We start from the raw sequence: 16136 nt of genomic DNA, 5'->3' as shown, positions 1-16136 counted from the left end.
CTTTCTCCTGTCTTTAACTTTGCTCACCGTGTTGATCAATGGCCCAATTTATTCAGATCTATTGTAAGCTTGAGTTCTTATCCGTCAAAAGGAGAAACCTCAATGTGTGAGCCCCCATTTCTTTTAAAAGTGGTTCTTTTTGCTTCTTATTTCTGATATCAGGTATCAGAGCATTAAAAGTCAAAAAAAGAACAAACTTTATTGGATCTTCTTCTACTGAGAATTATCAGATTGCTTAATGAGCATGACTTTATTAAACCTTTATAGCAACTCAGTGAAGGCAGATTAAAGAAAAAAATGCAATGGCTGAGAAAGCACCAATAAAGATCACCTTTGAAGTTTCAGTAAACCGTGCATGTCTCTGGTTTGATGCTTTCTAGTTTATCTACTTTTATTACTAGGTTATAAAATACATACCAGAAAAACTGAAGTGAGGGATCATCAATAGTTTTCTAGGCTGCAAAACAAACAAATCTAGAGATTGTTTTACATTTGGAAAGTAAAATTGCAACGATCCTTTACTGGGAGGGCATCATTTTGCAGAAAATTTCTCTGGATTCTTTGTAGTTCTTCTGACTTGGACCAAAATTTCAGTCATGCAACTTATGTATTAAAACAATAAAGGCAATCTTAAACTGAGCCTTCTTTTGTGGTAACATTTCACATTCTGAATGACATCCTGGTCTGTAGGTCAAATCAGTAAAGCTGTATTAATGGGCAGAAGTATGGTATTTAGTTTTTCATTCTGTCATTCATTCAATTGTCATGTATCCTGTGATCACATGCCTAATGCCAGTCTCTCTTCCACCCCCTGGAGATATTGTGGCAAATTAGACAGAAAATGTCTCTGATCTCTGGCACTGTTTTTGTTCCAGTGGGTACATAGCCCAACATTTTAGGGTTACAGTTGCTGTGCAGGGAATTGAAATGTGGTGATGTGATGATGTCTGGGCAGCTAGTTTGGGTGGTCAGGAACATATTTAAGCTAAAATCTGAACTGTAGGAAGCAGCTCTCTATGCAAAGATCAGGGAGAAGTCGGTCATGGCTGTGGAAACAGCCAGCACAAAGTCTCCAGGGTGGGAAAGAGTTTGGTGGGTTTTAGGAATCGAAAGAAGATCAGAGTAGCGAAGGCACAAGGGATGCTGGCATGAAATGGCATTGGAGAAAATTTTAGATGGAACTCCTTCAAAGTAAGTGTTACTGTGTTTTAACGTTTAAATAAGTATCGATAATCTCAAATAAGCCTCTGGTTCTAAAATTACATTTTATTAAATTAAATGTAACAGACTCAGGAAGGGACAGTCAAAAAACAACTGTATATTTCCTATCCATACTGCAGTCTGTAAACAACAGATTATATGGAGTAGATTTGAAAGCCCGAGATGGTGTTTTATTCCCTCAGTGATTGGAGGTATTATTTTAAGTGTGTCTGAAGTGTTAGCAAACCCCAAAACATCAGCTTAGTGTATTCTACTCAAAACCAGAGGTACTTGAATTACTAGCACCTTCCATGATGGAGACTGGCAACAGCAATAAAATAACCCATTATCATAGGAATAAATTACTGAATGCAGAATTTCTTATCTGGAAGAACTCAGTCCTTTTGAGCAGTCTTCTGTGCCTTTTATTGCATGGGCTTAGGAGTCAAATCATCGGGGTTCAATGGCTTTTCCATCTCTGGCTGTGTGGTTTGGGTCCAGCCCTTACCTCTACTACCTGCATTACTGCATCTGCGATTGGATGTTAGAGGTGCTCAGCTCACGGCGTTTAGCAGAGTACCTTGCACATGGTAAGCACTCAACAGTGTTAGTCGCCTTTGTTGCTACTATGATTTTTTGCCCCCTTCCTCCAACCATCTTCTGAAAAACGCGTAAGCATCCTCGAGTTAGATGCAAGGCGGCTGCTGGTAAAGGTCTTCTGCCCTTTGGAGGTCACCGGGACGGATGTGGAGGCACTGATATCTGCTGAGTGGGATGTGATTTGGCATTCCATTACTCCACCCAGTTCAGCAAAACAAGACCCCTCTCCCCTTGATTTATTTAAAAGAAAAATTTACTGAACACCTACTAATATTAAACTTTGGGCTGAAATGAAAAACAAAAAAATCCTTGTCCACAAGGAGCTTTTGATGTGGCTCCACGACGTTAAAGAATTGGTGACAAAACAAGCAAAGAACAACAAAAACACTTCTGCACTTTCAGAGTGTTTTTTTTAATGTAGATGAACCAATTTGGAATTGATTAATGAACATTTTTCTATGTACTCTTTACCCATGTTGTGTCACTGCCCTTATGTTTGTTCTTTGGAAAGACTGGAATAGATGCTTCATGTGACAATGATTTTTGAACCTGTCATGAGATAAAATGTACTTTTACTATTACTTGACCATTTATTCAGACAACAGATGTTCAGGGTGCCTGCAGTGCTAGATACTGGATGAACAGGAGTGAATAAGAGAAAATAAAACCCTGTATTTTCTGGAGATCACAGGCGTAGCTTGTTTGGCATAGAAGTTTAAATCCTGTCTCTGCGCCTTTCTAGAGGTGTGACTTTGGGCAAGTTACTTAATTAACCTCTTTATAACTCAATTTCCTCATCTATAAAATGGAACTCATAACCTCATGGGGTTATTGTGAGGATTAAATGACTTTACTACTAATGACTTGTGCTACTACTATTATCATTTTACTGTTCTGAGCTCCCTGAGTACATCCTGTGTCTTTCATGCTCAATTCCTCACTATCAAATTTCTTTTCCTGAATATAAAAAAAGAATGTATATATATGTATAACTGAATCACTTTGCCGTACAGCAGAAATTAACACAACATTGTAAATCAACTATACCTCAATACAAATTTCTTTTCTTAAACTGGTGAGCAAATATTCAGAGTATCCATTTGCATCTTTAAGAGGGAATGAGGTCCTGGTACTCTTATTCCCTGTGTAGTTCTCACCCCTCACTCTCCACATACTAAGTAGAGATGCTCTGTTTTTCTAAACTGTTGGAATATAGACCGGTTCCGGTTGCCTCCTCAGAGAACAGGGTTATTTCTAACCCCCTGTTGCTCACTTTCTTCTCTACTGGCAGACTGCCTGTTTCTTAGTGCCCCCCCTGTGGTCTCCATCGCCTCTTCTGTCGCGGTGACTGCGGTTGGCACTTGCTCTTGTCCCTCTTGTCACCTGTCACCCCTTGCCTCTCATTGCTTTCCCAAACTTCTTGCTCTGAGAGGCTTGCATTTCTAGATCTCTGCCAATCAGCCTGCCCTCATCTTTTGCGGGGCTCGATAGTCAATCACTTGTAGTACACTGGGTGGGATCTTCTTTATTTCAGTTCTTTTCACATAATTCATGTCAAATGGTAATTACAACACAGGCAGCTGCTGCATGGGGCCGGTTCCTCTACCACATCCCACCCTACTCCTGTTTCCTCCTCTGAATTATTCTGGAAGACTTGATGCTGAGCAATGTAGATATCCCTGCCTTTGGGGAACCCCATTTTTCAGGAGCCCCGCAACAAATTTCTCCAACTTAAATGAAAATATAACCAATTTCCTGGTGCCCTGACTTCCTTTAAGGCTTCTCGGTAACAATGAGAGTTGCGTGGGCTGGGGAGTACATCATGCAAGCTTTTTCTAAGAAACGGTATCCTGCTTCTCGAATGTATCAGAGCATTAATGCCCTCCTCCATCTGTAGTAACAGTAGGCATCCTTTTAGAGAGGCGTAAGTAGTCCATTAGGGTAACTGTAAATACTTAATTAGTATATACTCTAAGTTCCATTGGCAAAATAGTAGCATAATTTCTTGAAAACCCCTCAGATTTCTCCTAAGTTATTTTTATCAGGACAGTAAAATGATATGGTCCCAACTGCAAATGAAAGACAATTATTTCAACTCCTAAAGAGCTAAATAACTTCAATCACATCTCACAGAACGGATGGAGGGAAAGGAAACAATTTTCAAGCTTTCGGGAAATTATTATTTTCTCGTTAATGGTTATTTTCATTGGCAAAGAGAGTTTTGAAAATAGTTATGAGGTTTGTCTTGAAACCAAATGACTAGACTAAGTGCATTTGAATTATATTTGGTTATATGCACTAAAGATAAAATTAATTTCTCTTTTCTCATATGAAGTTTGATTTTGGTTATAGTGAGCTGAGACTGACTCTTCAGGGCTAGAGGAAGGACAAAGGAACCATCAGCTATAAAGTCCATTGAAATCTCTTGAAAATATAGCCATAAAAGCAAAGCCCATCGAAATTTTATATTTGTATAGTGCCTTTAACTCTTTATATCTTTGTGCCTATTTAATCCTTTTCGTAAGTTTTTCTGTTCAAATATATATAATAGTATATAAAGAGTCTGTGAATGTTGTATGTGGAATGAGCATTTGACTTTGAATCAGTCGTGTCCTTTCCAGAAAGAGATGGCACTTTCAAGTAAGGATAAATAAAAAATAGAAAAAGAGCAGTTTACAAAGCTCTGGGCAAGTTGTGGGTGAACCACAGGGGAGAGTGCAGTAAACCTGGGGCTTGAAATGGTGGAGCTGTTAGCAATCTTATGTCCAAAGGGAAAGGGGAAGGAAGAAGCTACTAGAACTGGGAGGGAACTAATCTTGTACAGAAAGCCACTGTTCGGTGGAGCAGTGATCTTTAATTAGGGACATAGCCAGCCTAGGTTGCCCCTCAAGGAGGGAGCCTGGGGGATAAATTAAGCAAACATTGGGATGGACAATGAAAGATACCAAGTGACATTTATAGTCAGGTCTTCTTGCTCATTTTATTACTGAGACCATCCTCAGTGATAGCCTCTTATGAGATTTAATGGAATAGAATTGTCTTCATATTCTGTGCCTTTTACAAGAGGTCCATCTATGTATTTTTTCCAGATCTCTGCCACCAGTTTCCAATTTTGTTTTTTGAAAGTCTCTGATCACTTGGCCAACTCTTTTAGCACCCACCCATGAGTTAGTGTAGATGTATATCTCAGGCCATTACTTCTACACGAAGTTCAACACAACACTCAAAAGTTCTGCCCACTTGGAGGATTTATCTTTATTGTTTTATTTTAAGTTCATTGTGAGTAAGATTGTATAGCTGGTTGGTGCTGAAACACTCACTATTCACAGTTAACTGGCTATAGGAAATGCCCCATGTAGCTTTATTGTTGTTAAGGGAAAAGAGATGAAGTATTAGGTTTAGATTATGAGAGTCTGAATCAACTGCCATTGCCATCTGTGTCTTCAAGACTGGTGTGGGCTTGTACTTGTATATACAATTTAATGATGGAATGCTGGTGTGAACAGCTGATTTTATGGCTTGCTGGGAATGATCTCAGGGCCACTAGATGTTCCATGGGCACAAGGTAAGTCTCTAGAAGAACCTAGGAACAAGCAAGGAACTGCTTTTGAGATAAAGAATAGTTAATGGCAAAAGAGGTCATGGCTTTAACCTAACATCTTAAGGGTCTGCACTGTAATTCTCTGATCAGGGATTGCCAGAAGGCTCCTTTCAGCATCTCTGTCTGCCACAGATTATTCCAATTCCACTGGCTCTGCTGGGTCCTAAGAGCCAACTGGCAGGAAAGCTTGCAATATAGCCTAGAGCTTGCAGAGTCCCTTCATGTTCTGGCCTTCATTGAAAATTGAAGCCCACCCATGGGTAATCAATGTCCCATTTCTCCATACTTTGAATATATGAAAAACCCAATTAAACTCCATTTTTGGGGAGTCTGTTTTTTATGGCCACTTCCAGTACCAGTGATTCTATCAGGATCCCAATGGGAAACAGATGGACTACTCAGATTAGAATAATTTGAGGAAGATTTATTCATAAGGTGTGAGTGGGTTATAAGAGTAGTGCATGAACCAGGCACCAGTAATGGTAAAGTTGTTACCATCCCTGGGCCCAAAGGATGGCGAAGAAGGAGCAGTTACTAGAACCCGGGAAGAGAGTCATGGCCATACTCAGGGTCATCTAGGTTTTCTCCTGTGTTATCTTCTAGGAGTTTTAGAGTTTTGCATTTGCATTTAGGTCTATGATCCATTTTGAGTTCATTTTTGTGAAGGGTGTCAAGCCTGTGTCTAGGTTCTTTTTTTTTTTTTTCATGTGGATGTCCACTTCTTCCAGTACTATTTGTTGAAAAGACTGTCTTTCTCCATTGTATTGCTTTTGCTTCTTTGTCAAAGATAAGTTGACCTTATTTATATGAGTCTACTTCTGGGCTCTCTATTCTGTTCCATTGATCTGTTTGTCTACTCTTTCATCAGTACCACACCACCTTGATTACTGTAGGTTTATAGTAAGTCTGGAAGTCAGATAGTGTCAGTTCTCCAAATTTGTTTCTTTCCTTCAATGTTGTGTTAGCTATTCTAGGTATTTTGTGTTTTCATGTAAACTTTAGAATCACAAAATATCCACAAAATAACTTGCTGGGATTTTGACTGGAATTGTACTGAATCTAGATCAAATTGGGAAGGACTGACATCTTGACAATTCTATGTTGAGTCCTCTAATGCATGAACAGAATAGTTTTTCTTTGGTTTCTTTCATTATAGTTTTGTGCTTTTCCTCATATAGGTCTTCCACATATTTTGTTAGATTTATACCTAAGTATTTCATTTTTAGGGGGTGCTGATGTAAATGGTATTATGATTTTAATTTCAGATTCCACTTGTTCATTGCTGGTATATTGGAAAGCAACTATTATATATTAACCTGTGTCCTGCAACCTTGCTATACTTGCTTATTATATTCTAGGAGCTTTTTTTTTTGATTCTTTTGCATTTTCTACATAGACATATGCCAACAAAAACAGTTTTATTTATTTCTTCCCTATGTGTGTATACCTTTTATTTCCTTTTCTTGTCTTATGTTAGCTAGGACCCAAGTAACTTTCCAAATGGCACAGAGCTGTTAAGTAGCAGAGCCATTAGTTAATCTCACACCCATTTTGTGCCAAAGCCCATACCCTTTAATCATTAAGCTAGCTTGCATTCAGTGCCCGTTTATTTAACTCTCACCTCTCTTTATTTGCAGCCTCTTAAAATGATATTTTATTGTTTTTATTTATATTACATTAACTTCTCTTTTATGGGCATAGATTTTATGTTCCTTTGCATACAATTTTCAGCTTTTGTTTGTTTATTTATACTTCCTTTTGCCATCTTTGTTATGTTTTTTGAAGTGTTTCTACTTTCCTTTTTGACTTTTATTTTTTACCAGAGTTCTTGCTCTGCAAAATTCTTTCAGCATGGGATGTAGAATTTGAAATTTAACTTTCACCTGCAGTGGTTGCTCGCTTTTACCTTCTTATCAATAAAACATATAGACAATAAACCACAAAAAAATTTTTATTAATCATGACTCACCTTGCCTCCTCCAATGCATAGTGAGGTCCGACAGTGCGCATGCCATTAACTTAACAAAAAAAGTCTCACTTAGTGGGACAATACACCCTCTTTTTAATGCAGACCAAACCTGGCAGGCAGCTTGCTTCTCCAGCTTTACCTTGTTCCATGATGATAACTCCTGAGTCATCACAGGTTCACTTTTCCCTCTCGTGAGGTTCTCACCCCATGGCTTTAATGTTTTGTTTTCTGAGTATTGAAATAATATATAATAAGTGCAAAGAAAAAAAAATCCAGAACACCCATAAAAGATAAAAGAAAAAACCCAAGGATTATCCACAGTATTATCTCCTAGGGAGAACCATGACTAGCATTTTTTTTTTTTTTTTAAACTTCAGATTATTTACTGTGCACATAATTCTTCCATTTAGTTTTTTTTTGTTTTTTGTTTTTATTTTATTTTATTTTATTTTTGGCTGTGTTGGGTCTTCGTTTCTGTGCGAGGGCTTTCTCTAGTTGTGGCGAGCGGGGGCCATTCTTCATCGCAGTGCACGGGCCTCTCACTGCTGCGGCCTCTCCTGTTGCGGAGCACAGGCTCCAGATGCACAGGCTCAGTAGTTGTGGCGCATGGGCACAGTTGCTCCGCAGCATGTGGGATCTTCCCAGACCAGGGCTCGAACCCGTGTCCCCTGCATTGGCAGGCAGACTCTCAACCACTGCGCCACCAGGGAAGCCCCTGATTAGCATTTTTGTATATATCTTTCCAAGTATGTTTGCGCTTAGACCATCATGAAGTTATAATAATAATTTTTACAAAAAGGTGCCCACTAGACATGTTGTTTTATATATATATATAAACTTCAATGCTATGTTTTGGACATCTTTACATGTGGAAAAATAAAATATTCATCATCTCCACTACTCTGCATAGTATTTCACTGCAGGTGTAAGCCATATTTATATGATCTGTGTCCTATGCAGGATAGCTAAGTTCTTTCTTTTTCTTTCCTCATCTTCCTCCTCCTTCTTGTTCTTCTTCACCTTCTCCTTTTCCTCATCCTTTTTATCTTCCTCTTTTGATTCCTCTTCCTTTTCCTCCCAACTCATGCCACTCCTCCTCTCCTTGTGTTCCTTTTCAGTCTTCTTCCTCCTTGCTTAAACTTAGACTGTTCTGCAATAAGCATACTTGCTTTCTTCATTTTGATTTCTTAGTACTTTTTTTTCTTTTACTTTCTGCTTCTTCCTCTCCATACTTACGTTGGGATTCTACTCAGTGTCCCCTCTCCTCTCATAACTTTGGTCCATGCTATTCTTTCTCCCCCTATTCTGATTAGTCTGCACTTTGCTTTGATTTTCATTTTCATTAATTATTAAGGTGAGCAATGTTAAGAGCCTTGCTGATGATTACACACTAATTCTTGTCAGAGCCGAGCGAGAACTTGGTTCTCCTGGACCATCTAGTGATGGTCTTTTCACTAGATTGAGTTGCTTTATCATGGCTGAGGTTAGAAAGAGCCTCACATTTAGTATATAAGTCAAACAAGGAAGAAAGCAAGCAAGAAACAAGAGCAAAGAAAAATAAAAAATAAAGGGAAAGAGAAGAATACTCCCTGATTTAACTAAAGGGACTTGACTTAATTGTCTCTCTGCTCAGTGACTTTGTTCCAGGTGAGTTAAAAAAGTACTGTTTGTGAATGTTTGCCTCTTTCATTTGTTCTAAGACTATTAAAAATGTATAACTGTTAACCTACCCAACAGTGTCACTTGAGACCTAAGATTATAAGGCTAAAAGGAAGCATAATAAATAGAGTGAATAATATCTGTAATCAGAGGTAAGAGAACCATGCCTGATATATTAATTTAATTTCTTTTTCAGAATTAATGGAGTTTGTATACAGACTCTGTACAAAATATCAGGTACTCAAGACTTGGTCTTATAATCTTTCCCCTAAATCATCACAAGTAAATAAGGAAATTATAAATATGTGATTAGGTAAACCAAGTTGGAAGAGGAAAACAACTGGTCTTATTAAATGTATCTTGGCAGTAGGTTTTTGCAAAGCCAAGGTCACTTCCTCTGTGGGTTTTTCTCATGACTGCCTTTGTTTCTCTTTTGGCAGTAATTGCTTCCTGATCCGGAGCATTTCTTATCCAAGCTACCCATTTGACATGAACTAAGTCACTGTTGTTTATTATATTGTGCATTGAAGATATATCAATTATTAAATTAATTAAACAGGGAGGCAATTAGGCTGAGGTGGCTCTAATGTCATATATAAACAATCCAAAATCTAAGCCTGTAAATGCCTCAGTGTTACAAAATCAAAACCTAAGGACAATCCATCGCAAACAGCCATCTAGGCTTTAAGGTGTAGCCAGTCAATAATTTCCTTGCTCTGCTTCCGTCTTTTCTGAGTAAAAGTGTCTCCCTGCGCCTGTCCATGGAATGCTCCTAACCACTTCTGGTTTGACACTGCCAGATTGGAATCCATTCTTGCTCAAATAAGATCTTAAATTTTTTAATTTGGCTCAGTTTATGTTTTAACACTATACAGTAAAAAGACCACATTTTAAAACCAGATGGAATTCTTTTTATGCTGATGAAAATTGCCTTTTAAAGTAAAAGGAGATTAAATACTTATTCCAACGTTGCTTCAGGTGTTTTTGAGAGAAAGGGGTATTCTCCTTGCAAATTGTCTTCAGACTTTACCACAAACAAGAGGTGTTCCCTACCTCCCCACCATAAGTTTGGAGTAGTAGAACAGTTACTAGAAAAAGCACACTTCTTTCTTTTGTATCGCTAGTAAGTTCACCAGCCTTTCTTTGTTTTAGTGTCCTCAACCATAAAATGATGGATAATAGCAGTACTTAACTCATAGAATGGTTCTAAAGGAATTAAATACCTAAATCGCTTAGTACAGTGCCTGGCACATAATAAACACCATATGCCTTTGCTATTACTGTTTCTACCACTACTAACAGCTAGCAACTACTACTAACAATCCTCCCTCCTTTCATATTAATTTAAGAATTTATTGGCTCCAAATGACTTCTGGCTGTGTCTACAAACAAAAAACATCCCTCAAAGCTGAAAATTTGCCACTAATGAAACAGTGAAAAGATGTGTGGCAGGATCTACCTTCAATTCTGAAAGGAGGTCCCCAAAGTGTTTTGAGCAATGAAGTCACGTCAGAGTACACGCACAACCGCGCAGATGATTGCTCTGAAGGAAGCCCTTTTCAGCTGATATATGTTGCACATTTTTAAAAGAGTCAGTCGTATACTTTCCATCTTGTTTCTCCAAGATAAATACGCTTCTCGAAGAAAGAAGCTTTATTTCCCACTTCTGTGCACTTCCCATAGCATCCGGCACACTGTTGTACAGTTGCAGGTGTTCAATAAATATGTTGATTAGCTGCTGAGGTAGAGTTGCAGGAAGGAGAATTAGGAATAAAATGTTCTCCAGTTAATTGCAAATTGCTTGCCTGCTTAAGAATGAATTTGCCTTTTATTATCTTTTTCCACAGTTTCTGGAAAATGCTTCAGTTGGCATTTGTCATTTGATTTTATACAATTTTGTAAATTTGATGGAAATTTAAATTCTTGCAAAGGGTCTGTCGTAGTAGAGTTTTCGATTTTTATTATTGTTTCAAAGTGGAAAGAAGTGCTGTGTAAAGGCAAGCCTGTTCCAATCACACTTCATGGAATTTGTTAAGAGAATCATTGAAATTTAGAGCTTGTAGGGACCACGTTGTTACAGCCTAAACACGCAGCACACTACCTGAATACCGTGGAAACTTAATAAGTCATTGAAAAATAAATGAGCCATTGAGTACACTCTCTTCACTTCACAATTGAAGAAACTGAGGCCCAGATTCCTTGCCCACAGTCACACAGTGGCAGAAGATAGATTAAAATAAATGTTCCTTGATATCATCATGCTTTAAATGTGGATCTCACGTTTAAATTGTGACATGGAAGAGACTTTAAATTTAGTCTTTGACAAACTTCTTTTACTTTAAAGACTGTGAATAAATCAAATTCTTGGTTAATATCAGTTACACTTTAGGAAGGCAGTAGTAAGAATCTGTTCATACAAGTCGAAAGGATTGTTTGAAGGTGAAACCAAACCGAAATGTTTTTTAAGTGGTTTGTTCAAGGCCTGTCAATCTCTTCCTTTCTTTTCTCCCTCCCATAAGTTTTTTTTTCTCTGTTTTATATGATTAGGGGTTCCTATCTACTATGAAAGACTTTTCTGGTGGAAACATCTGTCTCTCTCAACACGTTAACACATCCACTTCTGTGTATCGTTTAGACTTTCAAGAAATATTGGTGGTATCCTGTTGACTGATTTTCTGTTCTTTTACAGGATGGAAACAAAGAGTCAAGCTCATGTACCTGTTTGAAGGGGCCGAAGCTCTCAGAAATAGGGACCATTGCTTGGATGATAACACTTAGTGATGCCCTGCACAATTTCATCGACGGCCTGGCCATCGGGGCCTCCTGCACCTTGTCTCTTCTGCAGGGACTCAGCACTTCCATCGCCATCCTGTGCGAGGAGTTCCCTCATGAGTTAGGCAAGGGACTCTGCTCTTGTTCTCCAAGTCCGGTGCTTCTTGGTTTCAGGGGAGGGAGACGTTTCAGGTGACACACTCTTAAAAATCCTGCTGATGCCTCAAAAAGATGGAGCCCTTTTTTAGACGATGATGATTTTCTTTTATTTCATCCCCAAATAAGAAAGTAACCCTACTCACTTGATATGTTCTTCTTCTTTTAGGGGACTTTGTGATCCTACTCAATGCAGGAATGAGTACTCGACAAGCCTTGTTATTCAATTTCCTTTCTGCGTGTTCCTGCTATGTTGGGCTAGCTTTTGGCATCTTGGTGGGCAATAATTTTGCTCCAAATATTATATTTGCCCTTGCTGGAGGCATGTTCCTCTATATATCTCTGGCGGATATGGTAAGAAATTTTAAGATTTTTATCTTGTTTTAACTTAAATTTGGAATGACACATCTGGGTTATGAATTGACTAAGGGTGACCTTTTGCTTTCCACAGTGTGGAAGGCCTTTCTGTTGTAGTTTAAAATATTCCCGGTCCAACAGATAACTCTTTTTCTGTAGTTTGTACTAATAGTGATTTGCAAGTGATTCTCATTGATTGTTTGATCTAGGATCTCATTGACAGAGGATGAAATGACTTATTTTTGCTGAAGGAGAGATATCTTCCCAGGTGTTTTGCCTTGTGGGTAAAGCTTGTATTCTATAGTATGTCTCCATAGGACTTTTCTCTCTTCTTTTGTGAGGATGTCACATTCAGAAGGGAATAACTTGTTAAAGTAAAGAGCATTTTGTTATTTCAAAGTTCTGAACAGTGAGAGTCTTTTGAGTTAAACTAAAACTGGTATTAAAATTAAAATTGAAATTAAATTTGAAATTAAATTTAAAATTAAATTTGAACGGTATTTACTTGGGACGGTATATATTTGTATCTATGTTTATGTCTATGCTGTGTCTGTCTTTATGTCTGTGTGTGTGTAAGAGAGAGAATACCAATGGTCTTGTGCATTTTCAAATAAATCATGGACAGCTTTCTAGAAAATGAAAATGTGCTAAGTGGATGCAACTCAAGGAATGTTTCTTTTGCATTTGGAACTGAGGATGTATTACATACATAATTTAATAATTTAATTTCCTTCATCTGCATTCTTAGTTCCAAATGATAACTGTCTAGCTCTGTTCATTGTTCTATGCGGGACCTTATAAGTGCAAGGATTTCATCTCTTAGAACCATCACTGCATTTATGTTTTTCTTCACAGAATTAATGCCTCATAGCATATTTTATGCTAGGTCATCACTTCTCCTTTACATAATGTAAGAACAGAATCTATTAGAGTTATTCAATTTAAAGAAATAATACTAATAAATGATGCTGTATATACTTACTTGCTTTTTTCAGAAAGCATACTTGCTTCTTTCAGAACGGTTTCCTAAGTTTCATCCATTTTATCCCAGTAAGTTTTCTGAAATCAGGCAGGTGGATTGACAGTGGATTCCGGAGACCTCTTGGATGCTTTGGTGCAATGCACCACTGTATGTATAGCAAATCACTTTGAAAAATGTTTTGAAACGATGGCATTTACAGATTGCCTCATGAAGCCTTTTCAGTAGAAGTTGTATGCTGAGAAAGGATAGCTTTTAAGTACAGAACTTGGGGTTTTAATTGCTTTCACTGCAATAAGATTGTTACAGTCTTCATTTCAAGAACAGAGCACAGTTTATTTAAAAACCTTATGATTTTGCGAGGGACAGAACAAGCAAAAGGAAACAAATTGAAGAGAACAGGAATTAAATATATAGTGATTTCTAAAAATGTATTGAATCAGCTACTATTGATTGATATTTTTGTATCAGGCTTGGAAATTGTGGACCCTGGAGGGAGCAAAAAGGCACAGTCCCCGTGTTCCTGGGGCTTCTGTCTACAAAGAGGGGAACCTGAAATTCAACAAACAAACAAAATCACACACATGATTACATAATTACAAATAAAAAACTGTGAAATGAAAGGAAAAACAATATATATGATGAAAGATGATAATAAGGGAACCTAAATTAGGAGGACCTAAGAGAAGCCTTCCGAGGAAAGTATGATTTAAGCTGAAACCTCAAAGATTTAGCTCATTGAAAATTTTGAGGGAAAAGAGTTCAGACAGAGGTTTTAGTGGGTGTGAAGGTTTTGAGGATGGAAAGAGGCTGGATGCATTTGAGGTCCTAAAAGAATGGTGTGAATGGAGCAGAGAGAGCAAAGAAGAGAGCTGGGGGCGGGGGAGAGAGAGAGAGAGAGACATAAAATGAGGTAAATCCCATCCCACTGTATTGACTCACTTGCGGAACACTATTTTCGTACTTTTCTTCTTGTTGATGTCTAGTAGGGCTGGATATCACTGTTACGTTCTTTATACTAAAACATTTAAACAACTCAGAGAAATGCTCGTCCCCTCCCACCTCCACAGGAATCTGTAAGTGACAGTTTTATGTTCTCCCACAAGATGGCAACAGTTATCTAACAATATATCTTTCCTCTAGTTTCCAGAGATGAATGATATGCTGAGAGAAAAGGTAACTGGAAGAAAAACCGATTTCACCTTCTTCATGATTCAGAATGCTGGAATGTTAACTGGATTCACAGCCATTCTGCTCATTACTATGTATGCAGGAGAAATTGAATTGGAGTAACTGGAAGTGAAAGATGGTGTTGTTAACGAAGGCATTTAATAAATAAAACAGCTCCTATTTAGTTAAAAGATAATTTTGTTTTCAGCTGTAGGTCAAGAAAACTGACTGTTGGTTTTCTGATCTGTGAAATAGGCCATTATTTGTTGTTAAAAATCCTTCAAAAAGCTTTTCAGTTCCAGCCTGAGAAGCCTGATAACATGAGATATTTGTTAAATACTCACTTCTTTTATGTTTCATGCACACTAAAAATCATCACAGAGCAAGAACCAACTCATTCTATAATCATTTTGACACCAAGACTTGGAGAAAAATACAGACTAGGCCGTATAAGCCTTTGAACCTCTATGGTTGTATCAAATGTTCAAGTAGTTTCAGAGTGGTTTTCTTTGAATTAATTTGTTTTAGTGCTTTCACAAGCAAGTACACAGATACAAATGATTCCAAGGCCTTAGTGAACCCAGGAGAGAAAGATTGCTCATAGCTTTTGTTTTGTTTTCTATTTCAGTTAGGGACTTCTAGGATTGTTTTGAAAACCATCCTGAAATAGTATGAATTATGAAATCAGTAAAGTTTTGTTAGCCCTACTAAGTCCAGACTCAGTGTAAACTCCACCAGATTCCGTAAAAAGCCAGAATTGCTTTCTTATGACTTATGTTGTGGTTGTACCATGGCAAATGGCAGAATAGTACGTAAAGCTGGTGACAACAATGTTTCGGTATCCAATGTGTTTGCTTGTGAAGGTGAAGAAAATGTTGGTTTATAGAAAGAAATTGAATGTAATTTTAAGCAATTTACTTTTAAAGATGAACACAACTATTTAGCAGAGGATATTTTAAGTAAATGCAAAATAACAGCTGGACGGCTGTATGCCAAAGACTGGCTAGGAAATATATGTTCCTTATGGGTGATTGAGAGACATTCAGAAAATACTTCTTTTGTGTTCAGCCTACATTTTTCCTATATTGTATACCTTGCAAAATAATTCCACACACCATGGTTATTTTTCTACCCTTTATAAAAGATAGAGCCTGTTTATTCATTTAGCAGATACAAAAAGTTGGTATATAATTGAACATCCTAACCCCAATTCACACTCCCAAGTCATTTAAGGAAAGATGATTTGTCAGTGAGGAAAATGATTGAAAGAAGCCAACAATGATCTCAGGAATTATATTTTTCTACAGACCATAAAATGATGTCACATGGCAATAATGCAGATGGGATGAATATTTAACATGTATGTTAATGTACATTTCACTCTATGACTGACAATTAAAGAATATTGTTTGACCAAACAGTAAACACCTTTGAATCCATGTATTGTGTCATTCATTATTCATTTTAATATGTATTTTTTGTGTGACTTCCATGTCCTCGGTATTATGAGGGAGAGAAATAGCTATGTTTATTTCAAAGATATTCAGCAAATAAATACTGTAAAGATGAATCATTGTTCATTAAAATCAGTAAACGGAGAATCTATTTTTATCATTTCACCTGTTTACATTCAATCTTAAGAAATAATCTTTACCTCTTTAAAGCACAGATTG

The 16136-nt window shown here is 37.5% G+C and overlaps 1 protein-coding gene across 2 annotated transcripts in view; it reads left to right on the top strand.

Annotated features, from left to right (window-relative positions):
- SLC39A8 (solute carrier family 39 member 8) overlaps window positions 1–15902 on the top strand; it is a 70507-nt gene extending 54605 nt beyond the window's left edge. For both annotated transcript variants that reach the window (XM_082391000.1, XM_082391001.1), the window contains 3 exons: window positions 11719–11926; window positions 12127–12311; window positions 14437–15902. In XM_082391000.1, coding sequence (XP_082247126.1) covers window positions 11719–11926; window positions 12127–12311; window positions 14437–14586 — 543 coding nt within the window. In that variant the 3' untranslated portion in view covers window positions 14587–15902. The remainder of the gene's footprint in view (window positions 1–11718; window positions 11927–12126; window positions 12312–14436) is intronic.
- Window positions 15903–16136: the final 234 nt, after the last annotated feature.

Source organism: Balaenoptera borealis, assembly GCF_965194805.1.
Source record: "Balaenoptera borealis genome assembly, chromosome: 4".
Taxonomy (NCBI): Eukaryota; Metazoa; Chordata; class Mammalia; order Artiodactyla; family Balaenopteridae; genus Balaenoptera; species Balaenoptera borealis.
Note: the sequence above shows the minus strand (reverse complement) of the source record. Positions and strands in the feature narration are given on the sequence as shown.